Source organism: Rhinoraja longicauda, chromosome 34, assembly GCF_053455715.1.
Source record: "Rhinoraja longicauda isolate Sanriku21f chromosome 34, sRhiLon1.1, whole genome shotgun sequence".
Lineage (NCBI taxonomy): Eukaryota > Metazoa > Chordata > Chondrichthyes > Rajiformes > Arhynchobatidae > Rhinoraja > Rhinoraja longicauda.
The window spans coordinates 14,822,800-14,842,833 of record NC_135986.1 but is presented as its reverse complement, the minus strand read 5'-3'; the positions used below and the strand labels follow the sequence as shown (position 1 = coordinate 14,842,833).

At 48.7% G+C, this 20,034-nt stretch overlaps 3 protein-coding genes and 1 pseudogene across 3 annotated transcripts; all 4 read left to right on the top strand.

Moving 5' to 3' along the window:
- Positions 1–20,034, top strand: part of LOC144609196 (histone H2B 7-like) — a 118,235-nt pseudogene that overhangs the window by 13,405 nt on the left and 84,796 nt on the right.
- On the top strand, positions 1,201–1,967 carry LOC144609185 (uncharacterized). Its single transcript, XM_078427604.1, has one exon. It carries the CDS (start codon positions 1,201–1,203, stop codon positions 1,945–1,947), a length of 747 nt encoding a protein of 248 aa, XP_078283730.1. The 3' UTR covers positions 1,948–1,967.
- On the top strand, positions 2,696–3,019 carry LOC144609197 (histone H4). The gene has a single exon (XM_078427615.1). The coding sequence runs from the start codon at positions 2,708–2,710 to the stop codon at positions 3,017–3,019; it is 312 nt and encodes a 103-aa protein (XP_078283741.1). The 5' UTR covers positions 2,696–2,707.
- LOC144609189 (histone H3) lies at positions 3,836–4,246 on the top strand. Its single transcript, XM_078427609.1, has one exon. It carries the CDS (start codon positions 3,836–3,838, stop codon positions 4,244–4,246), a length of 411 nt encoding a protein of 136 aa, XP_078283735.1.

The window sequence follows — 20,034 nt, the reverse complement described above, 5'->3', positions numbered from 1 at the left end:
ACCTGGGACCACCTGGGTCTCTGGTTCGCAGAGCCCGCGGTCCGGACTCACCACCTGCGGCGCTGGCTGCCTGCGAATGCTGCGGGAACGGCTGCGACTCGTGTCCGGAGGCTCCGGCGCGGGCCGCGTGGACGTCGGAAGCCCGCAGGCCCCTGGATGGGGGCCGACATCGGGAGCTCCGGCAGCGGCAGAGGCAACGTGTCCGCCCGCCCCGAATCGCGGGGCTTGGGTCGGCCCGCCACGGACCTTTCACCATCCGGCGCGGCCTGAAATAGGCCGCGGGATTTTTTTTCACCGCCCAGCGGGGGCTTCAATATCGGGAGCCCCGACGTGGCAACTCCAACAGCCTGACCGCGGGACAAGACGGCAGGGAAGAGAAAAAGACATTCTGGCCTTCCATCACAGTGAGGAGGGACTGGAGGAGACTCACTGTGATGGATGTTTCTTTTTGTTTGGTGTTAGTTGTGATTGTATGTGTTATTGCATTTTTATTGATTAATCTTATTGGTCTTATTGTTCAACTGCGGGTAATGTTTCATTTTACTACACATTTATGTGTATGTAACAAATAAACGACTATTGACTATTGATCAGAGACTCTGATGAGCGGCGGCGTCAGCGAGTTTAACAGTTACTGAGCTGGGAAACTACACGCAACCCCCGAGAATCCACAGCACGGGTGGAGCGGAGAGGTAATCCCACCCTGGGAACTGTGCAACGGGCCAACTGTCCGAGCTGTGAATGTGTAGATGTGAACATTGTGTCAGAGACTGTGTTAAAGGGGCGGGCGACTCAGATTGACGCCACTGTGTTTGTGTGTCCGAACATTTCGCCGGATTTCCCAGTCCCTCTGGTGAAAAATGTAAAGATATCAGGGGCACGGGATCGCCCCACTTCCCAGCTCAGTCCTGAAGTGGGAATTAACCGCAAAGTTTACGTTGGTTTCGATATTTCTGCCGAAAAGCAGCGAACATGTCAGCGATCGGGACAGAGAACGCGCTCAGTGCATCAGTGAAACGGGTTTAAATGGAAAGCGCTGCCTTTAATTCGTATCGGACTTACTCTACAATAAACATTCCAGTCTCAGAGATGTACCGAGGTCAGTCTGTGTCTCCGAGCTGTCCGATTTTTATTGGAATTGGAGGGTTTTTGAAGACAGAGAAACACAACGAGGCGGAGGGGCCGGGAGCTGACAGCAGGATGTCTCCGCCCCGTCCGCTCGCTGCCTTTAAATTGCTCTCTGCCGCCGCCACTCGATTCATTTCTCACTCAGTCCTGAGTGTTAGAGAGAGCTTGTGCAGAGTCGCCGACATGACCGAGACCGCAGCCGCCGAAGCGGCTCCTCAAGCCGTCCCCGCCGCTAAAACCAAGGCCCCCAAGAAGAAGAAAGCGGCCGCCCGGAGCAAAGCAGCCGGTCCCAATTTGGGCGGCCGGATCGACAAGCTTGTTGCGGATTGCCACGATCGCCATGGGCTGTCTTTAGTTGCGATAAAGAAGGGTCTGGGGGCCGAAGGCGTCGATCTGATGAAGTCCCGCCGCCTGATCCTGTTGTGCATCAGGAAGAGAGTAGCAAACGGTGTCCTGGTTCAGAACAAGGGCTCCTTCAAGACCGGTAAGGGAGAAGCCGCCGTGAAACCGATAAAGAAAGCGAAGGTTCCTGCAGCCAAGACACCCAAGAGCAAGAAACCGACGGCCAAGAAAACCCCGATCAAGAAATCATTGGCAAAAACTACCACCAAGAAACCAACGGTGAAGAAATCTCCCGCCAAGAAAGTTGGGGCCAAGAAACCAGCGGCTAAAAAAACGGCGGCGAAGAAAGTATCGCCCAAGAAGGCATCGCCGATAACACCCAAAAAGGTCGCAGTGAAAAAGGCAGCAAAGAAGCCGGTAAAACGCCCGGTGAAGCCGAAATCGGCTAAACCCAAGAGGGCAGTGACCAAAAAGTGAATTAAAAAGCGCACATTGTAAAGACCTGAACCCAACGGCTCTTCTCAGAGCCACTCACATTTCTCAGGAAAGAGCTGATCCAGACCCAAGCGATCCCTGTCCCGGGACAAGCTCAGTGCCAGCGGGGGAAATCATTTAAATTACCGGGGGTCCCTCGTAACTCGCTGACATTCGCTGCATCCCCCCCCCCCCCCCCCCCCCACCCCGGTATCCAGTGTCTGGAATACAACTAAATGGTGTGACCGGGCTCAGCATCACACGGACTGGGCATACGTTTGGCTTCAAGCTGAATTTAAAGCCTTTCATTGTCAGTGAGACGGTAACACTGACAGATCCCCGTCTCAGCCCAAGCACCAACTCGGTATGTTTCCCAAATCATCCTTTAAAGCGACTGTAAACTGCTGAACCGCGTGGGGTGGGCGATATGGGCAGAGGGAACGGACTCCGAGAATGAACAGGAAGGAGACAAATTAATTTGACACAGCGATAATACCACTGAGTGACTTCCCGCGGAATGCCTGTCTCTGAAAGTTTGTCCGGAGCGCTAATTTTCGGATCGATTGGCGACTAACCGTTGGAAATTGGTTTCAGGAATCTGGGGCGTGGAACTGGAATATGAGAGGGTGCTGTCTGTCACGTTGTCTCCTCCTCTCTCCGCCTCTCTCTCTCTGCATATCTCGGGCAGGTCGGGGCGCTGTGTATAAAAGGAGACAACAGCAGTCAGTTTATCATTGAGTAGCGACTCGAGTGAAGCAGCATCATGTCTGGCCGAGGGAAAGGAGGCAAAGGTCTGGGAAAAGGCGGAGCAAAGCGGCACCGAAAAGTGCTTCGCGATAATATCCAGGGCATCACCAAGCCAGCCATCCGCCGCCTGGCTCGGCGTGGCGGGGTCAAGCGGATCTCGGGTCTGATCTACGAGGAGACCCGCGGGGTGCTGAAGGTTTTCCTGGAGAATGTGATCAGGGACGCGGTCACCTACACCGAGCACGCCAAGCGCAAGACGGTCACTGCCATGGATGTGGTTTACGCTCTGAAACGCCAGGGCCGCACTCTCTACGGGTTCGGCGGCTAAATAACTACCCCTTTATTCGAACTCAAAACAAAGGCTCTTCTAAGAGCCGCCCACAGCCTCACAGAGAGAGCAGTGACTCGGCAGTGAGAGTAGATGCAGATTGTAATGTGCTTTATGAAACGAGTTATTCGACCACTGACCACAAGAGTGTTTGGTTTGATCACCGCGGTCATTAGAAATGCAAAGAACATCGGCAGCCCACAGTAAAAGACCACACACAAGGCGATGTCAGTTTCCCTTTTACCTTTATACCTCATGATTACTGCAGCAACAGGAGGGTCGATTCGAAACCGTTCTCTGGGTAACCGTCGCTTATTTCCAGTCACGAGCAGAGCTGAATTCCGTCTGCACCGGGATCCGGTCTGGAAATCCGCGCCGCGTATTCAGTCCATGATTTAAGCGAGAAGTTAAAGTGAATTTAACAGTGGATTTGGTGATAAGTTGACAAAAACTGGATTCATTCAGAAATATCAATAAAATACTGCCCTCGGTTCCCGACTGCTGTGAAATTGGCGGCAATTTGAAATTTAACCCGCAACCAATGATTCTGCAGTCCGTGCTGTCTGGTTGGCTGAGCTTCCCCCACCCCACCCGCCGGTCACAAATCTCTGTCCCCACCCCCCCCCGGCCTCAGACCGTCTGAAACCGCCGCCTGATGCTAACAGACCTACAGCCACTCGCAGGCATGGGACACCGTGAGTGACATCTCAGAGGCTGTGGGCCGGCGCTTCACCAATGCTTTAAAAGCCGGTCCCAGAGACGGCTCCGTCATTCCAGTGCCTGTATTTCACGTTGTGCTCCGACTGTTGAAGGAGAATGGCCCGGACCAAGCAGACAGCGCGCAAATCGACCGGAGGAAAAGCTCCTCGCAAACAGCTAGCGACCAAAGCGGCGCGGAAGAGCGCTCCAGCCACGGGCGGAGTGAAGAAGCCTCATCGCTACAGGCCCGGCACCGTGGCTCTGAGGGAGATCCGGCGCTACCAGAAATCCACCGAGCTGCTCATCCGCAAACTGCCCTTCCAGCGCCTGGTGCGGGAGATCGCTCAGGACTTCAAGACAGACCTGCGCTTCCAGAGCTCGGCCGTCATGGCCCTGCAGGAGGCCAGCGAGGCTTACCTGGTGGGGCTCTTTGAGGACACCAACCTGTGCGCCATCCACGCCAAGCGAGTCACCATCATGCCCAAAGACATCCAGCTGGCCCGCCGCATCCGCGGGGAGCGCGCCTGAACCCCACCTCCACCAAGGACAACAAACGGCTCTTTTAAGAGCCACTAACCCGGCAGAAGAAAGTGCTGTGCCTTTGTCTTAATGTCCTGTTACATTAATGTTCTGTTCTTTCCGCGCTGTTTTTAAATTTATGCCACAGACGGCTGCTGAGCGGAGTCTGACACCAGTGATTCAAGTGTAACTGGTTACGATGTAAACGCCAAAGCTGCTCATAATGCTGTGTACACGCCGCGCACAGACCAGCCCCTGTTCACTCTGCGCCCCATTTTCTCGCGCTCTGGGTTCAAGGACAACAAACACCTTTATTACGCACTTTCCCCGCGCGGACCTCAGTCGCTGATCAGCCCTTCCACAGTCACTGAGTTACTGCATCTACATCTACAAAGTAAAGTTCCACACAGCGCTAACGCAGCTAACGGAAATCATAACGGCTCTGTTCAGAGCCACGCACGGTCTCGCTGAAAGGGTTGTGCTGATATTTCGACACCACTTTGCTGCAACTGGTTCGATATTTCCGTTTCAGGTGATAATTCTCATCCTGTTTAATTTGATCAAATTGACCGTCCAACCCTCGGTATAGTATAGCCCATCGGGGAGTCTAAAACCAGGGGTCATTGTTTATGAATAAGGGGTATATCATTTCGGAATGAGATGAGGAAAAACTTTTTCACCCAGGGTTGCGAATCTGGAATTCATTGCCACGAAAGGCAGTGGAGGCCAATTCACTGGATGTTTTCAAGAGAGAGTTAGCTCTTCGGGGTAACGGAATCAAAGGATATGGGGAAAAAAGCGGGAACGGGGTACTGATTTTGGATGATCAGCCATGATCATATTGAATGGTGGTGCTGGCTCGAAGGGCCGATTGGTCTACTTCTGCACCCAATTTCTTCCATTTTTCTCTCATCCAGGTGCGACAGTGTGAACTGTGAGGAGGATACTATGAGGGTGCAGGGTGATTTGGACAGGTTGTGTGAGTGGGATGCAGTTCAATGTGGATAAATGTGAGGTTATCCACTTTGGTGGTATGAACAGGAAGGGAGATTATTATTTAAATGGTGTCAAGTTTGGAAATGGGTGTCTTTTTTCATCAGTTACTAAAAGTAAGCATGCAGGTACACCAGGCAGTGAAGAAAGCTAATGGCATGTTGGCCTTCATGACAAGAGGAGTTGAGTATGGGAGCAAAGAGCTCCTTCTGCAGTTGTCGAGGGCCCGAGTGAGACTGCACCTGGAGTACAGTGCGCAGTTTTGGTCTCCAAATTTGAGGAAGGACATTCTTGCTATTGAGGGAGTGCAGTGTAGGTTCACTAAGTTAATTCCCGGAATGGCGGGACTGTTATATGTTGAAAAACTGAAGCGACTGGGCTTGTATACACTGGAATTTAGAAAGATGTGAGGGGATCTTATTGAAACATAATATTATTAAGGGATTGGACATGCAAGAGGCAGGAAACATGTTCCCAATGTTGGGGGAGTCCAGAACCAGGGGGCGCAGTTTAAGAATAAGGCCTTTTAGAACAGAGATGAGGAAAAACTTTTTCACTCAGAGTTGTAAATCTGTGGATTCTCTGCCTCAGAAGGCAATAGAGGCCAATTCTCTGGATGCTTTCATGAGTGAGTTCGATAGAGCTCTTAATGATAGTGGAGTCAGTAGGTATGGAGAGAGGGCAGGAATGGGGTACTGATTGTGAATGATCAGCCATGATCAAATTGAATGGCGGTGCTGGCTCGACGGGCCGAATGGCATACTCCTGCACCTGTTGTTCTATGTTTCTATCATGGTCTAATGTTTCTCAGAGCCAATGCATCAATGTGAACACTTAATATGTGGGAAGCAACTGCAGATGCTGGTTTAAACTGAAAATAGGCACAAAAAGCTGGAGTAACTCAGCGGGACAGGAAGCATCTCTGGAGAGAAGGAATGGATGACATTTCGGGTGGAGACCCTTCTTCAGACTTTGGGGCTGGGGCTCAAGCTAACCAGGTAAAGCACCAGGTGTCTTTCCAGTATCAAACCAGCGGCATTTTTATGACAATCCTGCGGTTTCATGGCGACTCCAACAATGAGACAGCACAGTGGCACAGCTGGAGCAGCTGCTTCACACACCAGAGACCCGGGGAAAGGGTAACGAGAGATATAGACGATGGTGTAGAGAGATAAAAAACAACGAATGAAAGATATGAAAATAAGTAACAATGATAAAGGAAACAGGCCATTGTTGGCTGTTTGTTGGATGAAAATGAGAAGCTGGTGTGAGTTGGGTGGGGGAGGGATGAAGAGAGTGGGAATGCCGTAGTTACGTGAAGTTAGTAAAATCAATATTCATACCACTGGGCTGTAAGTTGCCCAAGGAAAATATGAGATGCTATTCCTCCAATTTGCATTTAGCCTCACTCTGACATTGCAGGAGACAATAGACAATAGACAATAGGTGCAGGAGTAGGCCATTCAGCCCTTCGAGCCAGCACCGCCATTCAATGCGATCATGGCTGATCACTATCAATCAGTACCCCGTTCCTGCCTTCTCCCCATACCCCCTCACTCCGCTATCCTTAAGAGCTCTATCCAGCTCTCTCTTGAAAACATCCAACGAACTGGCCTCCACTGCCTTCTGAGGCAGAGAATTCCACACCTTCACCACCCTCTGACTGAAAAAGTTCTTCCTCATCTCCGTTCTAAATGGCCTACCCCTTATTCTCAAACTGTGGCCCCTTGTTCTGGACTCCCCCAACATTGGGAACATGTTATCTGCCTCTAATGTGTCCAATCCCCTAATTATCTTATATGTTTCAATAAGATCCCCCCTCAACCTTCTAAATTCCAGTGTATACAAGCCCAATCGCTCCAGCCTTTCAACATACGACAGTCCCGCCATTCCGGGAATTAACCTAGTGAACCTACGCTGCACGCCCTCCATAGCAAGAATATCCTTCCTCAAATTTGGAGACCAAAACTGCACACAGTACTCCAGGTGCGGTCTCACCAGGGCCCGGTACAACTGTAGAAGGACCTCTTTGCTCCTATACTCAACTCCTCTTGTTACGAAGGCCAACATTCCATTGGCTTTCTTCACTGCCTGCTGAACCTGCATGCTTCCTTTCATTGACTGATGCACTAGGACACCCAGATCTCGTTGAACTCCCCCTCCTCCTAACTTGACACCATTCAGATAATAATCTGCCTTTCTATTCTTACTTCCAAAGTGAATAACCTCACACTTATCTACATTAAACTGCATCTGCCATGTATCCGCCCACTCACACAACCTGTCCAAGTCACCCTGCAGCCTTATTGCATCTTCCTCACAATTCACACTACCCCCCAACTTAGTATCATCTGCAAATTTGCTAATGGTACTTTTAATCCCTTCGTCTAAGTCATTAATGTATATCGTAAATAGCTGGGGTCCCAGCACCGAACCTTGCGGTACCCCACTGGTCACTGCCTGCCATTCCGAAAGGGACCCATTTATCCCCACTCTTTGCTTTCTGTCTGTCAACCAATTTTCTATCCATGTCAGTACCCTACCCCCAATACCATGTGCCCTAATTTTGCCCACTAATCTCCTATGTGGGACCTTGTCGAAGGCTTTCTGAAAGTCGAGGTACACCACATCCACTGACTCTCCCTTGTCAATTTTCCTAGTTACATCCTCAAAAAATTCCAGTAGATTTGTCAAGCATGATTTCCCCTTCGTAAATCCATGCTGACTCGGAATGATCCCGTTACTGCTATCCAAATGCTCAGCAATTTCGTCTTTTATAATTGACTCCAGCATCTTCCCCACCACTGACGTCAGACTAACTGGTCTATAATTACCCGTTTTCTCTCTCCCTCCTTTCTTAAAAAGTGGGATAACATTTGCTATCCTCCAATCCACAGGAACTGATCCTGAATCTATAGAACATTGAAAAATGATCTCCAATGCTTCCACTATTTCTAGAGCCACCTCCTTAAGTACTCTGGGATGCAGACCATCAGGCCCTGGGGATTTATCAGCCTTCAGTCCCATCAGTCTACCCAAAACCATTTCCTGCCTAATGTGGATTTCCTTCAGTTCCTCCATCACCCTAGGTTCTCCGGCCCCTAGAACATTTGGGAGATTGTGTGTATCTTCCTCAGTGAAGACAGATCCAAAGTAACGGTTTAACTCGTCTGCCATTTCTTTGTTCCCCATAATAAATTCCCCTGCTTCTGTCTTCAAGGGACCCACATTTGCCTTGACTATTTTTTTCCTCTTCACGTACCTAAAAAAACTTTTGCTATCCTCCTTTATATTATTGGCTAGTTTACCCTCGTACCTCATCTTTTCTCCCCGTACTGCCTTTTTAGTTAACTTTTGTTGCTCTTTAAAAGAGTCCCAATCCTCTGTCTTCCCACTCTTCTTTGCTATGTTATACTTCCTCTCCTTAATTTTTATGCTGTCCCTGACTTCCCTTGTCAGCCACAGGTGTCTCTTACTCCCCTTAGAGTCTTTCCACCTCTTTGGAATAAATTGATCCTGCAACCTCTGCATTATTCCCAGGAATACCTGCCATTGCTGTTCTACCGTCTTCCCTGCTAGGGCCTCCTTCCAATCAATTTTGGCCAGCTCCCGCCTCATGCCTCTGTAATCCCCTTTGCTATACTGTAATACCGACACTTCCGATTTTCCCTTCTGCCTTTCCATTTGCAGAGTAAAACTTATCATGTTGTGATCACTGCCTCCTAATGGCTCTTTTACCTCTAGTCCCCTTATCAGATCAGGATCATTACACAACACTAAATCCAGAATTGCCTTCTCCCTGGTAGGCTCCAGTACAAGCTGTTCTAAGAATCCATCTCGAAGGCACTCTACAAACTCTCTTTCCTGGGGTCCATTTCCAACCTGATTTTGCCAGTCTACCTGCATGTTGAAATCTCCCATAACCACCGTAGCATTACATTTTTGACATGCCAATTTTATCTCCTGATTCAACTTGCACCCTATGTCGAGGCTACTGTTTGGGGGCCTGTAGATAACTCCCATTAGGGTCTTTTTACCCTTACAATTTCTCATTTCTATCCATACTGATTCAACATCTCCTGATTCTATGTCACCCCTTGCAAGGGAATGAATATCATTCCTTACCATCAGAGCAACCCCACCCCCTCTGCCCACCTGTCTGTCTTTTCTATACGTTGTGTACCTCTGAATATTCAGTTCCCAGCCCTGGTCCTCTTGTAGCCATGTCTCAGTGATCCCTACAACATCATACTTGCCCATGACTAACTGAGCCTCAAGCTCATCCACTTTATTTTTTATACTACGCGCATTTAAGTACAACACTTTAACTTCTGTATTTACCTCCCCTCTCACATCGTTCACAATTGGCCCTGCCCTTAATTTCTTAAGTACCCCAGAACTCTAGAACTTCTGTTCCCATTCTTCCGAGAGTCTTTTGCAATATCTCCTGTATTACCTTTTACCTCATCTTCATATTCACAATTTGTTAACCCCTCCCCCCCACTACTTAGTTTAAAGCCACAGGTGTCACACTAGCAAACCTGCCTGCCAGAATGTTTGTCCCCCTGCTGTTAAGATGCAACCCGTCCCTTTTGTACAAGTCACCCCTAGCCCAGAAGAGATCCCAGTGGTCCAGAAATCTAAATCCCTGCTCTCTGCACCAGCCCCTCAGCCATAAATTCATACCCTCTATCTCTCTGTTCCTGGCCTCACCAGCACGAGGTACCGGTAGCAGTCCAGAGATAACTACCTTCGACGTCCTACTTCTCAGTGCTTTTCCCAACTCTCTAAACTCCCGCTGTAGCACCTCCTTCCTCTTCCGCCCGACGTCATTCGTGCCCACATGCACAACGACTTCAGGTTGATCGCCTTCCCTCACTAGGATTTTCTGAAGCCGGTCTGTGATGTGTTGAACCCTGGCACCAGGGAGGCAACAGACCATCCTCAAGTCCCTCCTGCTGCCACAGAATCTTCTGTCCGTCCCTCGGACTATGGAGTCACCGACCACTACGGCTCTTCCAGACTTCGGTCTCCCCTGTCGAGTATCCTTGCCAACAGGTCCGCCACTCGGACTGGAAACGTCTTCTGCCCCGACAGTTCCCAAGAGGGTATACCTATTTGCAATAGGCACAGCCACTGGGGTCTCCTGTAGTCCACGTCCACTCCCCCCTGAAACAGTCTCCCACCTTCGCTCGACCTGGACCCTTGGCGTGACAGCCTCACAATAGGTCCTGTCGAGGAAACTCTCGCATTCTCGGATGGCCCTGAGGTCATCCAACTGCCTCTCCAACTCCACCACACCTAGGACAGAAAGGTCATCGTGGCAACAGGAGAGAATATGGGTGTTTTTAGCAACTAGGAGATCAGGTAGGTCCAGGTGGACAGCAAAGGTGTTCAGCGAAACAATCACCCAGTCCACTTTTGGTCGTTGGTGGTGAAGTTGATGAAGTCCATGAGTTCTGCATGGGTGCAGGAGGTAGCACCGGTGCAGTCATCAATGTAATGGAGATAGACTTCGGGGATACCCCAGAGTACACCTGGAACATGGATTGATCGACGTCACCTACAAAGAGGCAGGCATGGCTGGGGCCCATGCGGGTGCCCATAGCTATCCCTTTGCCTTGGAGGAAGTGGGAGGAGTCAAAGGAGAAGTTGTTAAGGGTGAGGACCAGCTCCGTTAAGCAGAGGGAAATTGGATGTTTCTGCAGTTCAGGAAGAAACGGAGGGCTTTAAGGCCTTTCTTGTGGGGGATGGAGGTGTAGAGTGACTGAACATCCATAATGAAGATGAGAGAGTGGGGGTAGGAAATTGGAAGTCATTAAAGAGAAGAAGGGCGTGTGAGATATATTGGACATTGGTCAGGAGAGATTGGACCTGGGAAGATAGGATGGAGTCGAGATATGTGGAAAATATTTCAGTGGGACAGGAGCAGGCAGAAACAATGTGTCTGCCAGGGCAGTTGTGATGATGGATTTTGGGGAGAAGGTAAAACCAGGCTGAGTGGCGATGGGAAACAATGAGTGTAATGGCAGTTTCTATACCATCTCGAAATCCCACTTCGATAGCCATTACTGCTCGGGGATGAAATGTAGTTATAGCTTACGCACACGTCGCACCCTTATATGACAAAACAAATCTTCCAAACTTCTTTTCTTCATTAATTGGTTTTATTAAAGTAGCTCAAATCATAGAGTAATTCATCAGTTTCCGTACTTTATCAACTGTTTATTCTTCAAACAATATCTAGAATTCTTGCAGTTATTACCGTATGGTTCTTACAAATATAGATGATACAAGCCTATGGTACGAGCGCGTGTGTGAACTGTATGCTCACCATCCTCCGAGTCTAAACTGACCCACAACCTCTGTCGCCAAACTAGCCTCCTCCAATCTAGACACTCCCCATTACGCATTAAGTCACACCCACAAGCGGGCAAAAAAGACATAAACTAGAAATATTAAAACATAGCCATAACACAATGACAATAACTGAATTAAGCATAAATGGCTCCAACAATGAGGTTGGAGACTGTGGAAGGCAGACAGCCAGAAGTGATAAAATTAGAAATGGGCTGTGAAATTATGACCTGGTGTGTGGGATCATGGTCCAGGGATGGGTAGGAAGAGGGGTCCTAGAGCTGGCACTATGTTGTTTTCTAGAATAGATAATGGGATGCCTGCTTTCAAAACAACAGACTGCAGTCACTAAAAGTCAGTCACTTCACAATTAAAACAACAGCAGCAACAAACACAAGCGTCTTGTTCACGTTAATCCACTCTGAAGGGATAGATCACCAAGAGAAGTGTATGAAGATAGAAACAAACAAACGGGGAAGGAGAGGATGAAGTTTCCGTTTCAATGGAGTGGGCAAGAATGCAGAGCAACACAATAGACAATAGTTGGCAATGTACTGTCAGGGCACAGACCTTTACATCAGCAGGCATTGTATTGTCAGGGTGTTGACCCATAACATACACAGCACTGCATGACAAGGCCACAGAGATTGGGTTAACATATGATGAGCTTTTGGTGGCTCTGGGCCTGTACTTGCTGGAGTTTAGAAGGATGAGGGGGACCTCAATGAAATTTACAGAATAGTGAAGATATTGACGAGCAAGTTTGCAGATGATACAGAAGTGGGTGGATTTGCAGATTGTGAAGATGATTGTAGAATGTAGAGAAGATTTACGTGGATGTTGCCAGGACTGGAGGGTCTGAGCTGTAGGCAGAGGTTGAGTAGGCTGGTACTCTATTCCTTGGAGCGCAGGAGCACGAGGGATGATCTTAAAGAGGTGTAGGAAAATAACTGCAAATGCTGGTATAAATCGAAGGGATCACAAAGTGCTAGAGTAACTCAGCAGGTCAGGCAGCATCTAGGAGAGAGGGAATGGGTGGTGTTTCGGGTCGAGACCCTGCTTCAGACTGGTGTGTAAGACTTATAGAGGTGTGCAAGATCAAGAGACGAATAGATCAGGCAGATACACAGTCTCTTGCTCAGAGTAGATGAATCGCGGTCCAGAGGACATAGGTTTAAGATGAAGGGGAAAAGATTTAATAGGAATCTGAAGGGTAACTTTTTCACCCAAGGGTGGTAGATGTATGAAACAAGCTGCCAGAGGAGGTAGATTTGGCAGGAACTATCCCAACATTTAAGAAACAGTTGGACAGGTACATGGATAGGACAGATTTGGAGGGATATGGACCATATGTGGGCCGGTGGTTCGTGTAGCTGGGACATATTGGTCGGTGTGGGAAAGTTGGGGCGAAGGGCACTGTTTCCACACTGTATCACTCTATGACTATGAAAGGCCTGGATAGAGTGGATGTGGAGAGGATGTTTGCACTCGTGGGAAAGTCTAGGACTGGAGGCCACAACTTTTGAAAAAAAGGCTTTTAAAAAGGAGATGAGGAGGAATTTCTTTAGACAGGGTGCAGTGAATCTGTGGAATTCATTGCCACAAAAGGCTGCAGAAGCCATCAATTATTATTTTTAAAGCAAAAATTCACAAATTCTTGATCAGCACGGATGTCAGGGGTTATGGGGATAAGGTAGGAGAATGGGGTTGAGAGGGAAAGAAAGATCAGCCATGAATGGCGGAGTAGCCTTGATTGGCCAAATGGTCTAAATCTGCTCCAATAATTTATGAACTTATGACTACATGCAACACAGGACAGTAATTAGTGACACAAACTCCAACAACCCAGCACAGCCTGTGGGGCCACAGATTCCCAGCACCAACTGCTCTACTGGACAGATAATGACAGTAACACCCCCTGCACAACACTGAAGTCACAGCCCAGTGCAGACCATACCAAGCCCGGTGGGAACAGAGAGCTTTGCACCAACCACAACAACACTGGAAGGACACAGACTCGTACAAACCAGTTCTGGACTGCAAAGACACTGCCCAGTGCAGTTCCAGCACTGAAAGCAGGGCGATGGACAAGGAAAAAACAACCACAGTCCTGCAGGGACACCGACTGGTGCAACCTCAGCACGGGAGGGGGAGGTGAATCTCTGGAACATTTTTGACACAAATGGGTTGTGGAGACTGGATCACTGGAGATATTTGAAGAGAGGGGGATACATTGTTGTGGAAGTTCAGTATTAACGTAATGTGGAACTCATTGAGTCATAGGGCCAAACAGCACGGAAACAAGCCTGTCACCCTAGCTTGCTCATGCATATTATTCCCACTTGCCAATATTTAACCCAGATCCCTCAAAATATTTCTTACCCATGTACCTGTCCGAAAGTCTTTTAAATGTTATAGTTTCTGCCTCCTCCAGCAGCTCTTTCCAAAGACCCACCATCCTCCAGTGAAAAAGTTGCTTCTCAGATTCCTATTCTTTCCCTTCTCACTTGAAAGCTATGTCCTCTGGTTCTTGATTCCTCTGCTCTGGGTGAAAGAACGAGCACAGAACAGGAGTTGAGGCCTGGGACACATCAGCCATGATCACAGTGAATGGTTGGCAGCCAGATGGCCAGCTCCTGCTCCTTGCTTTGTTGTAATGAACTGACACAGGCCTTTACAACACAGTGCGCCGCATTGTGATGACACAGACCTTTACTTTAGTTTAGTTTTGTTTATTGTCACATGTAAAGAGGTACATTGAAAACCTTTTGTTGCGTGTTAAGTGTTGCATGTTGCAACGTGGGGCATTGCACTGTGATGACACAGGCTTTTACAACACAGAGCGTCACACTGTGAGGACATAGGCCTTTACAACCCGGGGCGTTGCACTGTGAGGACACAGTGCTTTGCAGATCTCAGCAAAGTGTAGATATAAATGGCATCATCAGACAACTATAAGCTGAGGACAAAGGCTGATGCGATTAAGATCACCTAAGTGTGAAAGGATAAGGAGTGAGACTTTTGATGTGCAGGAGATAGTCCATAGATAGTCTGAGTTTAATGGGGGCGTGCTGGACCTAATCCTAAGGAATGAAGTTGGGCAAGCAGATGCAGTCCTGGGAACCGTGGATTTTGAGGGATATTGAGGGGTTGATTAAAACAAGAGTCAAGTGTCAAAAGTGTTTTATTGTCATATGTCCCAGATGGAACAATGAAATTCATAATTGCTGCAGCACAACACAATATGTAAACATAGTACACCATAAACAATATGACAAACGAGAGAGAAAAGAAAGAAAAAAATAATAATAAATGGAAGTGCACGGTAGATTTAAGAGGATTAGCGACTGGGGAGGTCCTTTAAGGTTACATAGAGGGTGGAGTTCTGTAGCATGAATTTAGGAGAGCAAACTGTCAAATGACTCCTCCCACTTCCTCCAAACCAGAGGCGTAGCTATGGGCACTCGCATGGGCCCTAGCTACGCCTGCCTCTTTGTCGGGTACGTCGAACAATCCCTGTTCCAGACGTACACTGGCCCCATCCCCGAACTCTACCTCCGCTACATCGACGACTGCATTGGTGCTACCTCTTGCACCGATGCAGAACTCACTGACTTCATACACTTCACCTCCAATTTCCATCCTGCCCTTAAATATACTTCCATCCTGCCCTTAAATATACCTGGACTATCTCTGACATCTCCCTCCCGTTTCTGGACCTCACCATCTCCATCACAGGAGACAGACTAGTGACGGACATTTACTATAAACCCACCGACTCGCACAGCTATCTGGACTACACTTCTTCCCACCCTGTCCCCTGCAAAAAGTTTATCCCCTACTCCCAATTCCTTCGTCTACGCCGCATCTGAGCCCGGGATGAGGTATTTCACACTGGGGCTTCCGAGATGTCCTCGTTCTTCAGAAAACGGGGCTTCCCCTCCTCTATTATAGATGAGGCTCTCACTAGGGTCTCTTCTACATCCCGCAGCTCCGCTCTTGCTCCCCCTCCCCCCACTCGCAACAAGGACAGATTCCCCCTCGTTCTCACCTTCCACCCCACCAGCCTGCGGATCCAACATATCATCCACCAACATTTCCGTCACCTACAACGGGACCCCACCACTGGCCATATCTTCAAATCCCCTCCCCTCTCTGCATTCCGCAGAGACCGTTCCCTCCGTAACTCCCTGGTCCACTCGTCCCTTCCTACCCAAACCACCCCAACCCCGGGCACTTTCCCCTGCAACCGCACGAGATGCAACACCTGTCCCTTTACCTCCCCCCTCAACTCCATCCAAGGACCCAAACAGTCTTTCCAGGTGAGACAAAGGTTCACCTGCACCTCCTCCAACCTCATCTATTGCATCCGCTGCTCTAGATGTCAACTTATTTACATCGGCGAAACCGAGCGCAGGCTCGGCGATCGCTTCGCTGAACACCTGCGCTCGGTCCGCATTAACAAAGCTGATCTCCCGGTGGCCGAGCACTTTAACTCCCCCTCCCATTCCCAGTCTGACCTTTCTGTCATGGGCCTCCTCCAGTGCCATAGTGAGGCCCGCCGGAAATTGGAGGAGCAGCACCTCATATTTCGCCTGGGCAGTTTGCAGCCCGGTGGTATGAACGTCGACTTCTCCAACTTTAGATAGCTCCTCTGTCCCTCCCTTCCCCTCCTCCTTCCCAGATCTCCCTCTATCTTCCTGTCTCCACCTATATCCTTCCTTTGTCCCACCCCCCTGACATCAGTCTGAAGAAGGGTCTCGACCCGAAACGTCACCCATTCCTTCTCTCCCGAGATGCTGCCTGACCTGCTGAGTTACTCCAGCATTTTGTGAATAAATTGAAATATTAGTGGCAGCTCAGCTTAGGGAAAACCTCACAGAGCCCGAGATATTTTGAAAACAAGAGGGTAGACAAAGAGTGAAGCTGTGAGGTACCAAAGTGGCAACCAATGCGGAGTGGCAAAGGGTTTGGGCAAAGTCATAGATTAATGGTTAATTTCATGTCACAGGAGCAGAATTAGGCCATTCGGCCCACCAAGTCTATTCAGCGATTCAATCATTGCTGATCCATCTTTCTCTCTCAAATCTATTCTCCTGCCTGGGCAGGAGGCACTAAAGCCTGAGGTTTCACACCACCAGGTTCAGGAACATTTCCTTTCATACAACTCTCAGGTTCTTGAACAGGATTGACCTACACAATCCTAATCGTACCTCGAGAATGGAACACTATGGCACAACTCTTGCACTGTTATAGACTTTTGTTGTTGTACTTTGTTTTGGTTTTGCAGTCATCTTTCTTTAAGAATTTTATTTATTTTAATGTACAATTTATATGTATTTTGTTTTGTGCATTTATCTAAGCCTACATGCCTTTGATGCTGCTGTAAGCAAGATTTTTTATTGTTCCAACAGCTGATTGTACTCGTGCATGTGACAATAAACTCAAATTGAACTCTATTATGAATGTTCTGCACTGGTTCAACTTCAAGATTCAAGATATCTTTATTTGTCATCCAAAAAACAAGTTCTTGTCTTATGTGGATTTATCTCCGTTATCTTATCTGAATTAAACTTCATCTGCTATTCCGTTCGCTACTTTTCCAGTTGATATATATTCAGTTGTAAACTTGTAAGATAACCTTATTCATCACCGATCCCTGCAAACCACTGTAGTCGCAACAGAGATAGACTTCCCCATAGTCCTTAAATTTCACCCCATCAGCCAATACCTGTCCCAAAGGTTGGAAAAGAGGAAGTACAAAAAGATCTGTGTGTCCTTGTTCATCAGTCACTGAAAGTAAGCATGCAGGTACAGCAGGCAGTGAAGAAAGCTAGTGGCATGTCAGCTTTCATGACAAGAGGAGTTGAATATAGAAGCAAAGAGGTCCTTCTGCAGTTGTACAGGGCCCTAGTGATACCGCACCTGGAGTACTGTGTGCAGTTTTGGTCTCCAAATTTGAGGAAGGACATTCCGGCTATTCAGGGAGTGCAGCATAGGTTCACTAGATTAATTCCCGGAATGGTGGGACTGTCGTATGTTGAAAGACTGGAGCGACTGGGCTTGGATACACTAGAATTTCGAAGGATGAGAGGGGATCTTATGGAAACATATAAAATTATTGAGGGATTGGATACGCTAGAGGCAGGAAACATGTTCCCAGTGTTGGGGAAGTCCAGAACCAGGGGCCACTGTTTAAAATTAAGGGGTTGGCCATTTAGAATGGAGATGAGGAAAAACATTTTCACTCAGAGAATTGTAAATCTGTGGCCAATTCTCTGGATGCTTTCAAGAGAGAGTTCGATAGAGCTCTTAATTATATCGGAGTCAGGGGGTATGGGGAGAGGGCAGGGATGGGGTACTGATTGTGGATGATCAGCTATGATCACATTGAATGGCAGTGTTGGCTTGAAGGGCCGAATGGCCTACTCCTGCAGCTATTGTCTATTATCGCATACAATACATAATGTTCCGACATAATGCTCCATTTCCAACGGGATCCTAACACTAGTCACATCCTCCCATCTCCTCCCCTTTCCGCCTTCCGCAGAAACCGTTCCCTCCACAACTCCCTGGTTAACTCATCTCTTCCCACCCAAACCACCCCCTCCCCAGGTACCACCTGAACCTACCTGATCTCCCGGTTGCTAAACACTTTAATTCTCCTTCCCATTCCGACACTGCCCTTTCTGTCCTAGGTCCCCTCCATTGTCAGAGTGAGGCCAAACACAAATTGTTGGAACAGCATCTCATATTTCGCTTGAACAGCTCACAGCCCAGAGGTATATTAATTTCTCTAATTTCAACTAACCCTGGCATTCCCTCTCTCTCTCTATCCCTCCCTCACCCAAGTCGCACCAGCTTCTCGTTTTCACCCAACAAACAGCTAACAATGAATGGCCTGTTTCCTTTATCATCGTTACTCACTGTTCACTGCCCGGCAGGCAGGAAGAGAAGACCCCGATGTCCACAGTGGAGGAGCAGTCAGGACAACAAGACTCCACCAGTCAGGCCCCAGATCCACACGGGAATGGCAGAGAGCAAGGACCAGCTCGTCTGATACAATCGCCGCCTTCTCCATCTCTCCAAACCAGTCTGCAAACCACAAGAGCATCCGTGAGATCACCTCTCATTCTTCTCAACTCCAGCAAGTACAGACCGACCCCACTTCAGTCCAGTCCTTTACCTCAGGCTCCACCCCCGGGCCCAGGCCCCTCCCCCCCGTGGGCCTCGCCACCGCCCCGCGCCCCGACCGGCCGGTTGCCGAGGGAACGACGTCAGTGACGCTACACGGTATCTGTGACGTAATCGCGCAAATGGCTTGCCGAAGAGTTGTCTCGCATCACGTGACAGGGGCGGCCGCAACCCGGTGGGAGGGGCAAAGTGAGCTGGCAATCAGTCACTTTTTCCAGGAGGGAAACTGATCTGCCAACAGTCATAAAACACAAGGTACATGATATTTGATATTGAGTTGACAGAAAATGAATATATTAATAATTGTAAAAATAATACTGTCGTCGGTAGGGGTGCCAACCTCACTCCCAAATGTGGAACAAATGACGTCCAGAGTGTTTGGAGCTAAAATGCCGAAAAACTCGATTGTCTGGACCGAAACTGTCCGGACCTACAACGTCGGGGCCTGCAGCGTCCAGGCTTACATCACCACCACCCTCCCTCCCCCTCCCCCCCCAAACACCCCCCCCTCCCCCGGCCAAATACGGGACAAACCAATTTAGCCCAAAATACGGGATGTCCCGGCTAATACGGGACAGTTGGCAACCCTACTGCCAACAGTCATAAAACACTAGATACATGAAACATGAAATTAAAGTGACGAGTGGAAAGGGTTGGGGATGTGCAAAGATTTCAGGGTGGGGGGAGGTGAGTCAGTCTACCCCTGCCACCCCAGTAACGGACTGTTCCAGATGCTACGGTCAGGCAAACGCCTCCGCTGTCACGCTGTGAAAACGGAGAGGATGAGACGGAGCTTCTTCCCACAGGCCATCAGGACTGTCAACTTTGATAACCCCAGAGACTAAATTTTTGTCGACACTTTTTGTGCTATGTTTAGTAACTTATTAACTTTATTTATATGCTGTAACTGTAATTCTTTTTGTGCACAACCCGCAGGCATTGCCACTTTCATTTCACTGCACATCGAGTATGTGTATGTGACAAATAAATTTGACTTGACTTGACTTGAGTTGCACAGTTTGATAGCCTCAGGGAAGAGGGATATCCTGTGGCGTTCTGTATCCTCCCCTCCAAGACCACCTCCTATGAATCCACTTCCGCGCCCAGGATGGAGCCAGATGAGTTTGTGAATTCTGATGGTGTTCGCGGCCTTTGCCCTGCTGCCCCAGCACACAACAGCGAAGAAGGTGGCTCTGGCTACCACCGTTTGGTCCAACATCAGGTGATTAAACCGACACCACTCAACAAAGTCT